Here is a 16,853-nt window from a genome sequence, read left to right on the forward strand (position 1 = left end):
TCCCTTCCAACAGAAACCATTGTGGAATTCTGTGACAGTGGTCCCTAGTGGTCATTCCTGCAGCTGAGCCTTTTAGAGCAGCTCCATGAGCTCTTCAGGGCCAGAACTGCCCTGTCCTCCAGCAGGGCTGAAATGTGCCCAGCTCTGCATCTGCTGTGCTCTTGGTGCTCATGCAAATAACCTCAATTAATCCCCTGCTGGTGATGGCCATGAGGGTAAGAACAAATCCAGCCTCTGGGCAGGCAGGGGCTGCCCATCCATGCCTGGGGACTGTGATGAGATGATGGCTGGCAGGGGATTTCAGGAGGAAAATGTGGGTGCTTCTGTGGTCACTGGGACTGTCAGCAAATGTACAGCCAGGTTTGTTCTGAGCCCTCAACATAAAAGCAGAGCAGGGATTTTTTGATTCCCAGCAAATCAAAGTTGGAGTTTTTGAAGTACTGAAGAAAGTCAGCTTAACCTTCAAAACATTTGGAACATCCAGAGAAAATCAGATGTGTGAATGGCTTCTGCTTGTTTGAGTGTGGTGCCCATGACATCAGATGATGCCAAATCCTGGAATCTTGTAGCCACACTTGGTTGGGAGAGAAGAACAGTCTGTAGTGTTCCTCCAGAGGCTGTTGGCAGTGCTTTGTGGTAGTTTGTTCTAAAAAATACCCATTCTATAATAGAAAAAAACTAGAATCAGATAATTTAAGAAGTGAAAGTTATTATTTAAGAAGTTAAAATGCTTTCATCTGCTGTGAGGAATAATTCTCACAAAGGATTTGAGAAACTGGCACTTGGTTTCTGTGTTGGACCTTGGTGTTTGCTATTTTCTCATGCTGGAAAAGTTTAATTTTCAAGTACAAACCACTGCTCAAGTGACTCCACACAATTCCTTTGGACTTTCCTAAGGGGAATAGAGCAACAGCAACACCAAGAACAAACCCAAGCCCTTGAGTGAGCATCACCTGTTTTCAGTTTTATCATGCTTTTTGTCTGAGAAATAGAGAGTTTCATTGCACATAACCTGTTCCAATTAACGCCTCAGATCTTGAGCATTCCTTCAAAATTAATTTAAGCATAGCCTTTTATTGGTCTGGATTAATTGTGCCACTTTTATCACAGATAATAATATGAAAGAGATGTATATGTAGTTTGTATTTCTAGGTCAGGAGCACATCAAGTTATTAAAATATCCTCTTGTCAATTGATAGCTATACAAGTCTTTCAGCCATGTTCCTTAAAAGTAGGGTAATATGTACTTAAGAGCACTAATTGCTATCCTAATGAAGAGAAGCAATGGGTGTGATGAGACTCTGCAGTGGTTTGTCCTGCAAGCTGAGCTCTGACTCCTGGCTCTGCCAGGCTGTTGGAGCAGGGTCCTGGTCCTGGGGAATTACCTGGGTGCAGCTCTGCTGGATGGGAGGTGTTCCCCTGCAGATGCACTCAGTGTCTGCCTGCTCACACATTTCAGTCTACAAAAAGAGTCTGTGCTTCTCCAATCTGGTTTTTGACAGCTTCATGATAATCCCAGGTTTTGTCTTCCAGAGTAATTGCTGGGAGATGGGAGCATTTCCATTTTTACTTTATCTTGACCTTTTCTCACAGTAGGAATCCTTTTACATCTGTGACTTCAGATAGAAGTTATGAACTGGAGGCAATTAAATTTGGGTTTTTCAACTGCTCTCAAATACCTTCCCCAAGGAAACAGTGAAAGAATAAAATATTACAGAGCAATAGTAATAAATCTATGCTATTCTAAATCAGTGGGATATTAGTTTGTAATGCTGACAAAATCCCTTGAGGAGGAAAATGAATGTTTTGTGTTCTTATTTTAATCACACAGTTGGGATCTTAATGCAGAGCTCAGACTGGGTAATGCTTCCTGTTTCCTTCATCTCTCTGGTGGCAGAGCACCTAGAATGGCTTTTTTCAGTTTTTAGTGGAATTTGTGGCAGTTGGTTAATATAGATTTTTTTTTTCCTCCTAAAATCAAATGAGAAGGCAGGTGATGCTTTGGTCTTCTCCAGCATGAGACAGAGTTTGGTAGCAAAGCTAAATCTGCTCTCTGCTATGACTGAATTCAGCAGATACAGGGTGCAGCTCTTGGATAAAATGTTACATTTAAAACAAATAGTGTTTAGACCTGTTTGGAGAATTTCCCTGGGAGATGTGTAAGCTTGGATGTGCTGAAGTGTGAAAGTGCTGTTGATTCTATTATCACAGAATGAAATGGGTGTTAGGGGTGATTTGCTTGGGTATTTTCTCATGTTTCATACATTGCTTTATGAAACCAGGTGAGTAGGTACGTTTTGTTTTCTTTAGTTTCTGCAGAAAAAGATATTAATTTTTCAAAACTGTTTTTCTTTTCAGCAAATGGCTTATTCTTGTCACCTTGTTTCAGATTCTGTGTGATACTGGGCTTGGCTTTGGTGAGCCTGGTGAAGCCTGCTGAGTGCAGTCATCTTCTCACAAAAGCCTGCACCAACTTTCCTTTGAAGAGGGCTGCATTCCAGTGCTCCTCCTTTCCCAACTTCTAACATCTGACAGGAGTGTAGAAGCTGCTAGTACCAGCAGGCAAAATTGTCCTGGCACACTTAGGTGTAGCTGCCAGTGATGCATTTCCTTATCTGAGAGTTTTCTGATCAAAAAGGAGAAGTTGTCGCCAAGCTGGGCTGAAGCTGCCCCGGGCAGGGTTCCTGGGTGCTGCTCACCTTCAGCCTCTGTGTGGTTTATGTTATATCCCTGTCCTGCTGTCTTTGTGCTTGGGGAACTCTGCTCCCAAGCTTGCTTGTGGGCTTGGAGCTCCTGGGCTGGTTCCTGCAGAGGCTGAGGGTCCTGCTGCTGATCCCCATGGAGGAGGAGGGTCAGGATGGTGAACCCTGGACAGGCTGAGGGTCCTGCTGCTGATCCCCGTGGAGGAGGAGGGTCAGGATGGTGAACCCTGGACAGGCTGAGGGTCATTCTGGTGATCCACAAAGCAGGAGGATCACTCTGGTGGTCCTGTTGAAGGAAGAGGGTTGTTTTGGTGATCCCTGCAGAGGAGGACAGTTGTTCTGGGGATCCTCATGGAGCAGGAGGGGGGTTGTGGTGCTGTTGGTAGGAGTTTGGGCATGTGCTCCGTGTTACTGTTGGCAAGGGTGATGTGTCTGAACGCTGTGATTCACCTGCCGTGGTAACCTCAAGGCAGCAGAGTGGCCCAAGGCCACAGCTCCCCTGCAATGAGGTGGCTCCTATCCCGGTGTGACACAGGCTCCTGTCCTGTCCCCGGTGTGGCACAGGCTCCTGTCCCCGGTGTGACACGGGATGCTGTCCCCGGTGTGACACAGGCTCCTGTCCTGTCCCTGGTGTGGCACGGGCTCCTGTCCCCGGTGTGACACAGGCTCCTGTCCTGTCCCCGGTGTGACACGGGCTCCTGTCCCCGGTGTGACACGGGCTCCTGTCCCTGCTGTCCACCCCCGGCAGTGTCAGCGCTGGGCTCCCGCCGCCATGGCCGCAGCCGCGCGCTGGGGCCCCCTGCCGGGCACAGGTGTCAGTGCACTTTGTTACGAAATGATGTCACGGGCTTCGGTCCATGACGCCAACGTGACGTCAGCCCCGCCCCAGCCAATCAGCGCGGGGAAGGTTGGGATGGTGACGTAAACTGCCCTAGCAACAGTCGGCGCGGCGCCGCCCAATCAGAAAATAGCTGTGGGCGGCCGTGAGCCAATGGGAGGCGGCGGAGGAGGACGGCGGCAGGAGGCAGGTCCCCTCGGGCTCCCTCCGATAAGATGGCGGCGGCGCTGGCGATGGCGGCGGCCGTGGCTTTGTCTGCGCCCAGCGCCTGAGCGCGGCCCCGGCCCGGGCGGCCGCTCCGCTCCGAGCAGCGGCGGCGGAGTCATGACCGCAGAGCCCGTGAGGTACGGCCGGGCCGGGCGGCTCCGCGGCGGCCGCTCGGGGTGGGGCGGGGCCGGGCCCGGCGCGGCGCAGCCCTGGCGGGACGGGCGGGAGGCGGGATGGCGGCGGGCGGACAGCGCCGCGCTCGGCCTGGGCGGCGGGGCCGGGCCCGGCGCGGAGGGCGGGAGGGACCGCGCCGTGCGGCGGGAAGGCCCCGGGGGCGGCCCCCGCCCCACGTGCGAGCGCGGCGGGAGCTGCGCCGGGCCCCCGCCCGCGCCTCACGCCCGGCAGCGGCCGCCGCCGCGGGGCCGCTCCGTCCGTCTGTCTGTCCGTCCGGCCGCGGGGCTGACGCGGAACGGCAGCAACCGACAGGCGCCCGGGAAGTCGGGCAGCGAGAGAGGCGCCATGTTAAAGTGTTAATAAATAGTTGTCTTTGTGCGCTTTCGGTTTTGTCCGGATCCTCGGGGCTCCGAGCCCCGCCGTCCATCACCCCCAGACACGGCGTGCCTGAGGCGCTGCACCGGCCATGAGGGGCTGAGGCTTGGCCCTCACGCTTGACCCGCACACGGCTGCAAACCCTGACAGGGAAACATCGCTGTGTGTGCCTCCAGTGCTCGGCACTCTGGCTTTAGGGCTGAGCCTTGGGGAAAGTTTTTTCTGGGGTCATTTATGTGTATCTTCACCTCCCGCCTTATTTTGAGTAGTTCCTAACAACTGTGTCATTTTAGATAAAAGTTGAAGGGATAGTGGTTTTTCTTCTCTTTTGCATTGCTTGTTTTTGAAGCCTTAACACTTCCAATTAGGAATCTAGAAGAAAGAGGTTTTTGATGATTATCATCACTGTTGATGTTGATCACATGCTGATGTAGGTCATGAGCGTTGCAAATACACATTATTTGGTGCATGACTTCCCAGGAGTTAGTAGTTTCTTCTGCGTGTATTTTTTTCCTTATTTTGTAAGACAGAGATGGTCCATCTCTCATCCTTTCTCCTCACTCGCACTTTCTCCCCTCTGTGTTCTTAAGGTGCTTTGACAGTTTAAACAACTTCTTTTGTTGGAGTGTTTCTTTTGTTGTGTTGACTGAAGTGCTAATTAAGGGATTTTCTCCTTTTTCTTCTCCAGCCCTTGAAATCAAGCATGGAGTTTTAATTTTGTAGAACAAAAAAGATCTGAGTTCCTAATATTTATGGTCTGATTTTCAGTCACCATTAGTATTTTATATTCTGAAAAACACTCTTCCATTTGGACTACTTCGCTTTTTGTTTTATTGTGATTGTCATATTTTGTTCCCTGTTGTCCATAATCTTGTTTGATTTCTTTTGAACCACTTGTTCCTGGTCTGTAATATATAGGGTTTGTATATTTTTTCCTTTCCATATTCCATATGTTGTTATTAGTGCCACAATTAGTGTTGCTAGCAAGGGGCTGCTTTGGAGGAAGAGGATACAGAAGCTCATACATTTTCCATGGAATTCTTAGATTACCTGCAGAGAGAATGGGATTATTTCAGACTATTGGTGATCTTGCCAATCAAAAAGCATGGACAGAACAGATCTGAGATTGTGTGCAGTCCTTGGGTGGGATCTGCCCACAGAGCAAGCAGCCCTGTGACACACTGCTTTTAAGTAGATGGGAATAACAATTTTCTGATGCTCCAAACTTTCCTTCTGTTCATGAGCTCAGTTCTCATTCAGTTTACATGTTTGTTACAGTTCCCATCCCTGTAGAGCTCATCTGGAGCAGTTTGTCACTCACCAGGTCTGTGCCAGGAGCTGGGCATGGCACTGCAGTGTCACACATGGCACTGGCTATTGCATGGGCTTTGCCTTGTTGTCCAGCCCAGTTCTTCCTAAAACTGGAGGTGGAGAGAAGGAAATGAAGAAGAAGAACACAGCCTGTGTTCCTCTTTTGTTCCCATTTGCCACAAGTGCTGTTGGCTGTCAGCTGCCTGAGTCTGTGTCACTTCACCCTCTGCTCTCTGCAGTTTGTCCATGTCAGAGGTGTGCAGGGATAAGGGACTGGGAGATTGCTCTTGAAATTCTTGGGAAGAGGTGCAAAAAATGGAATATGGATGGAAAATCTATTCCCAGCACTTGTAAAACATTGATTTACAGTGTTTCAGAGGAAAATCATCAATCCATACTAGTCTGCTCCCAGAGAAGTTTTACATTTTTGTTACAAGAGTACTTTTATTCAATATTAAGATTCTAGGAGTCGCCCATGTCCGAATGGGAAATTTAGAATTATGAAAACTGGACTAACCTCCTAAGAAACTTTTAAAAAGTGCTGCCTCTGTAAATATTTATAAAGATGCCTTAATAACTTTTCCCCCAAAAAACTTCTTCTTTTTTTTTTTCTTGTCCTTTCCTTTTCAAGGGGAGGAATCTTTGTCACAGTTACCTAACCTGTTCCTACCAGTTCTTACATTGTACAACATAAGCACAGCAATAGGAAAAGAAAACAAGTTTTGGATTTTCCTTACTATCTGGTAGTCAATGAATGTAGTTTGTTTGTTTTTTTAAAGTTAGCAAAATAGGCCTAGTTCTTGGGTTTTTTTTCTATTCAGACTTTTCACCTTATGTTGTGATATTGGTCACTTGGTTTTAAAGTTTTATATTAAATTGTCTGCATTTTTGAATCAGCTGAATGTCTTTGTTCTGAGTGATATTGCAGGGTTGTTTGAGGTGTGTTACTTGATGCCACAATGATATAATTGGAAGTAAGTCAACACCAATCTTCTGTATTCCCCAAAGGGACAGTGAAAGTTCTCTGTCTTCCACACTGTTCTGGAATGGGCATGGGCAGATTCTTCAGCTCTTCCTGAAGAAGAGCAAAACTGTGTCATCTTCAGTGCCAGCTGTGCCCCAGAACCAGGATCTGCAGCACTGAAATGAAATTCTCTGGGAGAGGAACTTACTGCAGAGACTTTGTTATTTATGGTTTTGTTCAGTACTGTCTGTTAGGGCTTTGCAAGTTTTTTATTAGGGTCTTTATAGGGCTTAACTGAAGATATCTTAATTTTCTAGGAAACAATTTGGTGCATCAGATGGGTGTGTAATACAAATTCTGCAGCAGGATGACCTTAACACTGTGGGGATTTGGAATTCTCAGTTTTCTGTTATAGATTAACTCCTTGTACCCTCTGCTTGAAGGGTGGAAAAGAGACTGCTTCTTATGTGCCTATACCTCACCAAAAGAAAATATCAAAGTAATGCTGAAATGTGCTGTGTTCATCATAAAAACAAATGTCTGCAGCCTGTGACCAAGTACATTTTAAACTGGATTACCAGAAGTGTCTTTGCTAAAGGGAAAGCCTAAGGATAGTGCTGAACCTCATGAAATCCCATTTTGTACTGCTGGAGCTCAGGTCGTGCCTGCAGCTGATTTGGAGACATGGATGAGTTCATGGATGGGTCAGTGGCACGTTGTTCCCTTGCTGTGGAGCAGGAGAAAGAAGAAATGGTAGAAATTTAATAGCAAATATAATGGAAGGGTTTATGTTGACTTTAAAAGAGGTGAAGTGTCCTGATTTCTTTACTAAAGGAGGAGCATAAAGCTTTCACAGTCTGTGATGAGATGTGGTTGTCACTCAGGGTGGGTGATGGATTGATTTGTGTTGGGGTTTTTTGTTAGAAAAGGAGTGAAACCTTGAACAAATCAAGAACTTGATGACACAGGTTGCTGCCCAATGTCAGCTGCAGTGCCATTGAAGCAGTTCATTTGCAAGTCCAAAAGCTGCATAGTTGTAGAAATTTCTATCTGAGTGGGTCCAACTGTAGGTTTTAATAGGTTCAGCCTAGAAGCTTTGTTGGGCAAATGCATCTGTCATGTAAAGCAAGACTAAAAATAGCAATAAATTTGAGACTGAGGTGACTTTTGTCTTGTAAAATGAAAACCTGTGCTTGGGATGAACTACAGCCCTCAAAGCTGTGGCAGCTGTGATTGGGATTATTTGGGAGAATGAAGGGCCAGGTTTTGATTCTCAGCAGAGTTGGTACTGAAGGAAGTTTGGTTGAGAACCTGTGATCAGCTCCAGGGAGCAGAAGGCAAATGAAGCAAAAGGCATTTTTGGAGTTAGGGGTCCCTGATGCTCTTGGTCCTGGGACCTTCCCCTCCCCTTTCCTTTTAAACACAGCTCGGTTTGTGTGTTATATGTGCTAGACTGAATCAACAGAGAAAGGTGTGCACTTCACATGATTTTTGTCTCATAAAGGTGAAGATGTCTCATAAAGGTGATTCCTTTCCTGAATCAACAGAGAAAGGTGTGCACTTCACGTGATTTTTGTCTCATAAAGGTGAAGATGTTGTGTTTAGGTTTTCAAGTGGCTGCTTTAGTCTTTCTCAGCTTGCAGGGTATTTCACCATTGAAGTTACACTTCAGTGTGGCATTGAAACCACCCTGACAATGAGATTGTTTGTCTTGCTTTCACCTTGTGGATTTGTGATGATGTTGCTTGTTTGGGTTTTTTGAAGATCTCATTAAAGAAACAAGTTAAAAACAAAGTTTTTGTTTTCACTCCTTAGTGAATGAAGTGTGATAACTCACAGCACGTGAACAGAAAGAAATTGTGTAAGCTTCCTTGAACAGAATAAAGGGTCTCTAAGTGACTTTGAACTGTTGCTTTCTCATTCCCCTTGTGTGTCTGGAGGAAGATAATTCTGTTTACTTGTCTGAACCTGTTATGCTGTATTGAAGCTCCAAAATTACTTCATCCACATCATCGAGTGTCTTCAACTGCACCAGGTATCACTTGATTAACCCCCTGTGGATTAAAAGTCAGTTCTAAACAAAGTGAAAGAGTGAGTGTGTGTTAACAAAGTGTTGGCTACAGAATCTCTGATGAAGTGCTGGGTGCCTCCATCTCTTTCCAGTCAGAGCTGTAGTGTTCAGGTATTCTCTGATGTGCCTGATCTGGTCAGTTCAGTGTGGGACAGTTCCTCCTGACACAAGAGCAGTGCTGTGGTCATGGTCATACCCAGGCAGCTCACCCAGCAAGACTGTGGGGCCTCCAGCTGTGGAGTGGAACCTGGCTGGGCACTGTCCTGGGTGGCCTCCTGCTCCTGCCTGTGCTGTGCTGGGTGCTGGGCTGGGGGATCTCCAGAGTGAGATCTGCTGTGGGGAGCACTGGGTGTGGGTGACATCAGGTGTGTGTGTGCAGGGGCAGGGTTTGTGTCCTTGGGCAGCAGAGCTGCTTCATGGGCTGGGGCATCTCCAGAGTGAGATCTGCTGTGGGGAGCACTGGGTGTGGGTGGCATCAGGTGTGTGTGTGCAGGGGGAGGGTTTGTGTCCTTGGGCAGCAGAGCTGCTTCATGGGCTGGGGGATCTCCAGAGTGAGATCTGCTGTGGGGAGCACTGGGTGTGGGTGGCATCAGGTGTGTGTGTGCAGGGGCAGGGTTTGTGTCCTTGGGCAGCAGAGCTGCTTCACGCCAACACAACCAGATTGTGAGAGTCCTGAGTGTGAAACCTCACTTGCTTTGGCAGAATTGGTGTGCCTGTGTAAGTAAGGTCCAAAATATGAATCTGATCTAGGACTTACAGTGTCATGTTGCTTTTGCCTGCAGAAAACCATTGTTGAGTTAAACAACAGACACTGGGATGAAGTGCTGTGTTTTCCCACCATTATAAAATCATATTTTACTTGTCCAAGTAATATAATGGTAGGCTGATTTTATTTTCTGGTTTTATATTTTTTCTGACAGAAGTAGGTTTCTTAGGACATGGCAGATATGGTGTGTTCACTCCATTTTTAAAATTGGGATAAGAAAATAAAACAACTCCTACTGGACATTTTTTCCTCTTTCACTCTTTTCCACAAATTTAAGCTATTTCATTCATGTGTGTTCAGCCACAATATTGACATATATTATGTGAAACAACAATGTAGGCTCTACCCTTGTAGCTGAACTCTTTGAATGGGGCTAATTCTAACCCTTTTCCTTCTCATCATGAAAAACTTTTATGAAGATTAGCAGGTGACAGAATACTGGCCTGATTATATCAAGGCTTAGGAGTAGTCTCTCTTCTCACCATCCTAAGTAAAATACTGAGAGTTTTGCTGTGGGTTGTTGGATTTCTGCTGCTCACACAGGGATACAGTCTGAAGCAGAGGATGGCAGTCTGCAGACCAGCAGTTTAAAAGTACATCTGGTTTTATTTTGCTTTAATTATTTTTCCTAAGGATTGTTTAATTTTGTCTGCTTAATAGTTGTTCTGTGGTGTTTCAGTTTCAAAAGTGAAAAATGACCGAGACTTAATCTGAAGCAACTGTAAACATGAATTGAAAAAACTTGTGCCTGGAACTATGTGGAAAGTTTAAACATAGAAAAATCTTAGACAAGTGTTGAATTTAAGGAAGACATATGGTTAAAAAAAGCATCTTTATCAACCTTGGGGTAGATAAAAGCTGGAAAGGACTCCTGTGCCACTTTCAGGAGCCACTGAAATGCACACGAGGGACACTTGTTTAGAATGTTAGTTGGGAGGTGTTTGTTTAAAGAAAATGCAGCTTTCACATTACTGTTCCAGATGTTGGCAATACCTGGGACATTCCCCACTTCCACTTTTAACATGTCTTAGGAGAGCAAACAGAAACTGAGTGCAAGAATGAGGGTTTTAGTGCAGTTTCAGAGGACAGCCAATGTGCCTGGGTTTGCTGCTGAGGTGGTCAGTGCTGCTCTGGTTATGAATTTCCATCACCTCACCTGCCTTCAGAAGAAAGGTGATCATGTGAATGTGTGGCAGGTTGGATCCCTGGTTATGAATTTCCATCACCTCACCTGCCTTCAGAAGAAAGGTGATCATGTGAATGTGTGGCAGGCTGGATCCAGATGAGCACTGTTTGTTAACATTTTGTTTGTCCAGGGTGCTGTGGTTTGCTTTGGGGAGGGACAGTCAGCAGCTGGCACAGGGGTGAGGTCCTGGTGGGTTCCCACTGTGTCACTGCCCCTCCTCAGCTGGGCAGGGGAGGGAGGGGACAATGAAAAGTTCAGGTTGAGATAAGGACAGGGACATCACCCAGCAAGTGCCATCACAGGCAAAACAGACTCTGCTTGGGGAAATCAGCTGAATTTATTGCCAGTCAAATCAGAGTACAGTAATGAGAAATAAATCCCCTGTGTTAAAATGCCTTCTCCCCATCCCTTCCTTTCTCCCAGGTTCAACTTCTCTTCATTCTCTGCCTCCTCCTGGTGAGCAGGGCAGGGAGTGGGGTCCCTCCCGTGGGAGATGGTTCTCCATGGACTTCTCCCATGTGGGTCCTTCCCATGGGCTGCAACCCTTCCTGAACTGCTCCAGCGTGGTCCTTTCCCATCCCAGGGGCTCAGGAAGGGGCTGCTCCAGCACAGGGTTCCTGTGGGCTCACAGCCTCCTCTGGCATCACCCTGAGCACCTCTGGGGTCCTCCTGATAACCTTGGGAGGCTTCTGGAGCAGAGGCTGGACAGAGTTAAAGGAATAAAGCAGGGATTTATTAAAAGGCCTTCACAGGATTCACCTTGGGCAGCACAAGAGCCCAGCCAGGGCTACACCCCAGCTGGATGAGGCTCACGAGTTCTCACACTTTTATCAGTTTTGGTCCATTTCCATGTTGGGGTTAATTGTCCAATTCCAGCTCCAGGTGATGCAGTCCCATCCTCCCAGTTTGCTCTCCTCAATTCTCTGTTGTTTGCACTTTCTGGGCCTGAGGCTGCAGAGGTGTCCTTGGTTCTGGGCCTGGAAAAGGATTGTTCTGTGGGACTGAGCTGTGAGGAGAACTGCTAACACTTTATATGGAGTTCAGAGTTATACACCAATGCAGTACAGAGTCTGGAAAATATGAAAGCTAAAATGCAAGGCATCACTCCATGGGCTACAGCTGGGTCTCTGCTCTGACCCTGAATTCCTTCTCCCCTGGCCCCAGTGTCTGCAGGGTTGCTGCTGGCACATCCTGCCTCCTCTCTCCCAGCTGCTGTTTTGCAGCAGGTTTTTCCCCTCCCAAATACACAATCCCACTCTGGGCACTGCTGATGGGCTCAGCCCTGGCCAGCAGCGTGTCCCTCTTGGAGCAGGCTGGTGTTGGCTCAGCTGGACATGGGGGAAGCTTTTGGCACCTCTGCACTGCAGTTTGTCACCTTTGTAGCCCCCCACTACCAAAACCTGGCCACACAAACCTGGTACAGGTAAGGACATCCAGGGCACAGCACTCAACAGCCTCTTGGAATGGAGTGTGTTATGTCTAGATTGTGACACAACCTGTCTGGCTCTTTGTTTATTCGAATTATTTATGGACTCATTTATAGGTAATTTGCCTGCTCTGGATGTTTTGTTACTATATAAGGGCCAGGCATTTCTCCTTTGCTTTCACAGCACTTGCTCTGAATGTAGGTAAGGAATGGTACATTCCAAGGTAGCTCCCAAGGTCACAAATCAGGTTCATGGCCAAACCAATAATAGCAGGGCTCCTTCCCTTTCAGGCCTGTTTTAATTAGGCTGAACAGTGGTGAAATAGCTCTACAGTGGTGGGGAAGCCATTTGCTTAGAAAACTCAAGTGTGAACACACTAATAAATAAAATAGTGCAGGGACTGTCAGTGTAGGTGAGCCTGTTTGCCTCAGTAGTGCTTCAGAGATGGTTCTACATTTTTAGGCTCCTGTGTTTATTAAAACCACACATTTATGGGTTGTGATCATTTTAATAGTGACTGGGTCTGTGCTGCAAAGAATAAGCATTTTCCAGCAGAAGCTTTAAACAAAAATAATAGATTATTATTTCTCAAGTATAAATGAATGACATAAAATCACTTTGGTACAAAACCAGATGAAGCCTTGCCCTAAATTAACATTTCATAAGTGTAACACCTTTACTTAGATTTGACCTGGTATTCCTTAACAAAGGCTTATGGTACAAAATGATGAATAATCAAGAGCAAAAGCAAGTTCAGAAGACTTTTTAGTTTTAGTTTGTATATTATCTTTTTTGATTGGTTGTCAGCAAGAACACTTTGCTCTGAAAATGATAATTTCACGTTAGTTAGGATAAGTTAGTGAATGGTAGTAGATAATGTTCCCAGTATTAGTCACAAAGACACATGCATACTATTCTGAATTCATTCTCTATTGACAATAGTAATACTGAACTCATCTCTAGCTCCCATTTTCTTTCTAAAATGCTGTTACCAAAACAAGTTATTTATAAACTAAATGAGCAGAATTCCACATGTGTGGCTTTTTTTTGTTGTTGTTTTTACTACCAAAAATGTACTTTCTTGTGGCCTTTCTAAATGTGCTTTATTTCTTCAGACCATCTGGAATGGATATAAAATCTCTTTATATGCTTTTACTATCAAATAATTCTGAACAACTCTAATTTTTTTTTTCACTTAATGCAAGTAAATTGTCATTAAATCTCCTTTCTAAAGGAGAGCATGCAAGCTGTTAAGACTGCAGTGTACCATTATCATCTTCTGTAATGTTTTCCAAGTATGCCTTCCATCCCTGAGAAAAAGGGAAGCCCAAGATCAGGGAGCTGGCAGTTGTATAGCAGCATGAATCCAGTAATTAGAGGGAAAGACTTTTGGACAGATTGAGAGAAAAATTTTAAGGTACTCTTGAGAGTTCAAGAGCTTTGTTCTGCTCTTTCTGGCTTGCTCCAGTGATTGATGGTGCATATGTAGTCTCAAAAGAAAAGTGCTCTTCACTCATGCAGAAAGTCTTTTCATTGCAAAGTGCTATTTTGTTTTATTTTGAGTACCTCAGGTGATTTCAAGAAATAGCAGATGATTGTTTTTTTTTAAATGGATGGTTTATGCTGTTTTATGTGGTTATTTTCACTGGTTGGAATAGTCAGTGGCACTGATGTGAGGATGTTCACTCCCAGCTCAGGAGAGCACTCAGCTGCGTGTCCTTCGGATAAAATGAGATTTTTTTTTAGCAATAACAAATTGAAAGTCAGAAGTTAATAAATTGATGTGTTCAGAGAAACAGTAGTGATGGTAAAGGTGACTGCTCAGGTTGAGTATTCACAAGTTCTTAGGACCAATAAAACAGGCACAGAAAATGTAATTTCTTCTTGCTATTAGAAGACTATTTTGAAATTAATGGGGAAACAAACAGTGGGAAGGGTGGGAAGCCTTTATCCTTCATCTGGGCTCACTTCTGCTGGGGATAGGGCAGGTCAGGAGTGGGAGAAGCATCTGGAGCAGGAGATAAGGGATGGTGAGTCAGGGCAGATCAGCTGCAGATTCCACAGGGCTGATAAGGAGGGCAGGGAGCAAACAGCTCCTGGCACCTCCTGAGCAGGGCCTGAACACCTTTGGCCTCAGTCAGGGAGCTGGAAAAGCCTTTCCTGGGAAATGGCTGGAGTTGGGGAGAAATAAACCACGTGAAATGCCAGGGGTAGCACGGAGGTTATGAAATGGAGCAGCCCTTTAAGGCAGGCCTGGCACCGAGATGCTGCTTTGTGCTGTAGTCAGCAAATGCACTCAGAATTGTCCTGGGGTCTGAAAGTGTCTAGTGAAAGGTGCCAGGGGTTTATTGTTTATGAATGAATCAGCAGCACTCTAACAAACTGATCAAGGAATGATCTGGTCCTGCATGGCTGTTTCTTGACCAAATGAACACCACACAAGATGTATGTGGATGGAAGGTTTAATAAAGGGTTTGCATCAGCAAACTTTAATGTCCAGTGGACCTGTCACGTTCACTGGCATATTCAGTGGACCTGTTTGTGGCTAAGTTTGCAGGTGAAACTCTTCTGTTAGTTCTAGTTGGGTTTATATCCCAAAGGTGACAGTTTTAAAGATAAAATAAAGATTTTATCATTCTTACCTGTCTGGTTTCTGACAAGTAGAATATTAATTTTTTGCTGTCTTCATGTCATGGCAGCATTACCACTCAGACTTGCTTGAATTTTTCAACAATTGTATTGAATATACTTGTATATAAACAGTGAAAATGCCTTCAAATAGACTTTATATGCTGTTTTGTCAATAAGGCTGCACCTATTATTTCACTCAGTATTTAGAAAAATTCCCTTTTTTTAATTGCTCTGATGTACTCATACAGAATCAACTGTTTACATCTCTTGTGGATGTGTATTAATTGAGATTAAACATAAGCTTTCAAGCTTGATAAATTGGAGTGAGATGTGTAGGTAACTCTGAATATTACTTGTATTTTAACAGTGAAAGCAAGTTGAATACTTTGGTACAGAAACTCCATGACTTCTTGGCTCACTCATCAGAAGAATCTGAGGACGCAAACTCTCCTCCAGCACTATCTAAAAACAAAAGTATAGGTAAAAAGACATTTTCTGTTCATTTTCAGTGTATATGTGATTCTAAAGTCAAATAACTTGATGTTGTTATTTCACTATCTCACACTTCACTGGGGTGATTCTACCAAGTCTTAATGTGATTTAAGTGCTGCTAGCTTGATAAATGCACAATAGGCCTTTGATACAATATTTATTTCAGTTCTGAATCTTTCTAAAGGTGAAAAAATCTAATCTTCTGGTAATTTGCCTTCTCTGAAACATGAGATATCAGACACAGGTATTTGCTCTGCTAGGAGTTCCTTGTTCAGTGTTCCTGAGTTTATAAATGCAGTGGTTTTTCTGCTGTAGTAATGCTTTTGCAGTCCTTATAGGTGTGGGAGAAGTTCTGGAGATTATGCTTTTATAGTAATTTGAAAAAGACTTTTTACATATAATCTAGAGACATTTGGAAAGAAAATAATACTTAAAAAAAAAAAAAACTAGAGTCCTACACTTGGTCCAAATTGGAAATTTTTATTTCTAAGTTAGAAATAGGCAACAAAGTTTAAACACTTCCATGACAGTGATTAAAACTGAAATTATTTCATGTCAGTACTGAATAAAATCTGTTTCCAAATTTAACTGGTTAAATTTGTTTATTAGTTTCACTTGGACTGGATACAGGTGCAGAACCTTTCAATCTCTAGTGCTTAATTAGCTAAAAGTTGTGTTGATGTGGAGTGCAGGAGAGGAGTGTGCTGGCTGTAGTAGAGTTTATTTTCAAACTCCTGTTGGCTTAAGGAATATCTTCCATGGGCTTTCTGGCATGCAGTTTTTATCTTTGAATGTTTTGTTTAGAGAGGGAGTCTGCTGCCTGTGGCACTCACCTCCTCATGTCAGCATCAAACTGAACTGTTAGCACAGGAAAAAGAAACTGCTCATGTGGTGCTTCAGCAGAACAGTAAAATAAACTCTGATGTAGATGCATCTCCAAGGGAAATTTTTCTGAGGAGCACACTGGGAAAAAGAATTCTCCCTTTATCCTCTGCAGTTAAAAATTAGCATTTGGTTCCTTGCTGTAAAACACAGATTGTCTTTGAAATGGAGACACTTGCAAATTTCATAGCAAACATATTTTAGTGTTGGTTTTGAGATCTAAAAGAACATTAAAGTTGAAGAATCAGGATTAAACAATTAAATATTAGGAAATGCCAGAATTTACTATGCAAATTTCCTTCCCTTCCCAATGTTCTCTTCATTAAGACAAAAATGTCTTTAGCAACTGTGCTTGTTTTTTGGTTTTTTTTTTAATCCAGAGGGTGCTCATTATGAGCAGAAGTTATGGATGTGACTGGGGCCAAATCAGATTTATTTAGTAATAGATCTTGTTTTGTTCCAGCATTTGGAGGATATGTGAACTGTTGGGTAGAGTGATGTGAGGAGGGATGTGACCGTGTTCACAGGGTCTGAGGATGAGGGGAGAGATGAGGATCTGACTCCATGTTTCAGAAGGCTGATTTATTATTTTATGATATATATTACATTAAAACTATACTAAAAGAATGGAAGAAAGGATTTCATCAGAAGGCTGGCTAAGAATAGAAAAAGAAGGAATGATAACAAAGGTTTGTGTCTGGGACAGAGAGTCTGATCCAGCTGACTGTGATTGGCCATTAATTAGAAACAACCCCATGAGCCCAATCCCAGATGCACCTGTTGCATCCCACAGCAGCAGATAACCATTGGGTACATTTTGTTCCTGA

General features: G+C 44.4%; 1 protein-coding gene across 7 annotated transcripts in view; it reads left to right on the top strand.

Moving 5' to 3' along the window:
* Nucleotides 1-3,708: 3,708 nt before the first annotated feature.
* Nucleotides 3,709-16,853, top strand: part of ATRX (ATRX chromatin remodeler) — a 71,174-nt gene continuing 58,029 nt past the window's right edge. For 3 of the 7 annotated variants that reach the window (XM_071442720.1, XM_071442723.1, XM_071442727.1), the window contains exons 1-2: nt 3,710-3,884; nt 15,020-15,132. In XM_071442720.1, the coding sequence (XP_071298821.1) occupies nt 3,865-3,884; nt 15,020-15,132 (133 nt within the window). In that variant the 5' untranslated portion in view covers nt 3,710-3,864. Of the gene's footprint in view, nt 3,885-14,208; nt 14,494-15,019; nt 15,133-16,853 lie in introns of those variants that run through there. The other 4 variants (XM_071442722.1, XM_071442725.1, XM_071442726.1 and 1 more) reach the window with 3 other exon arrangements.

Source organism: Agelaius tricolor, unplaced genomic scaffold, assembly GCF_023055355.1.
Source record: "Agelaius tricolor isolate 1412-34295 unplaced genomic scaffold, bAgeTri1.0.p SCAF_17, whole genome shotgun sequence".
Taxonomy (NCBI): Eukaryota; Metazoa; Chordata; class Aves; order Passeriformes; family Icteridae; genus Agelaius; species Agelaius tricolor.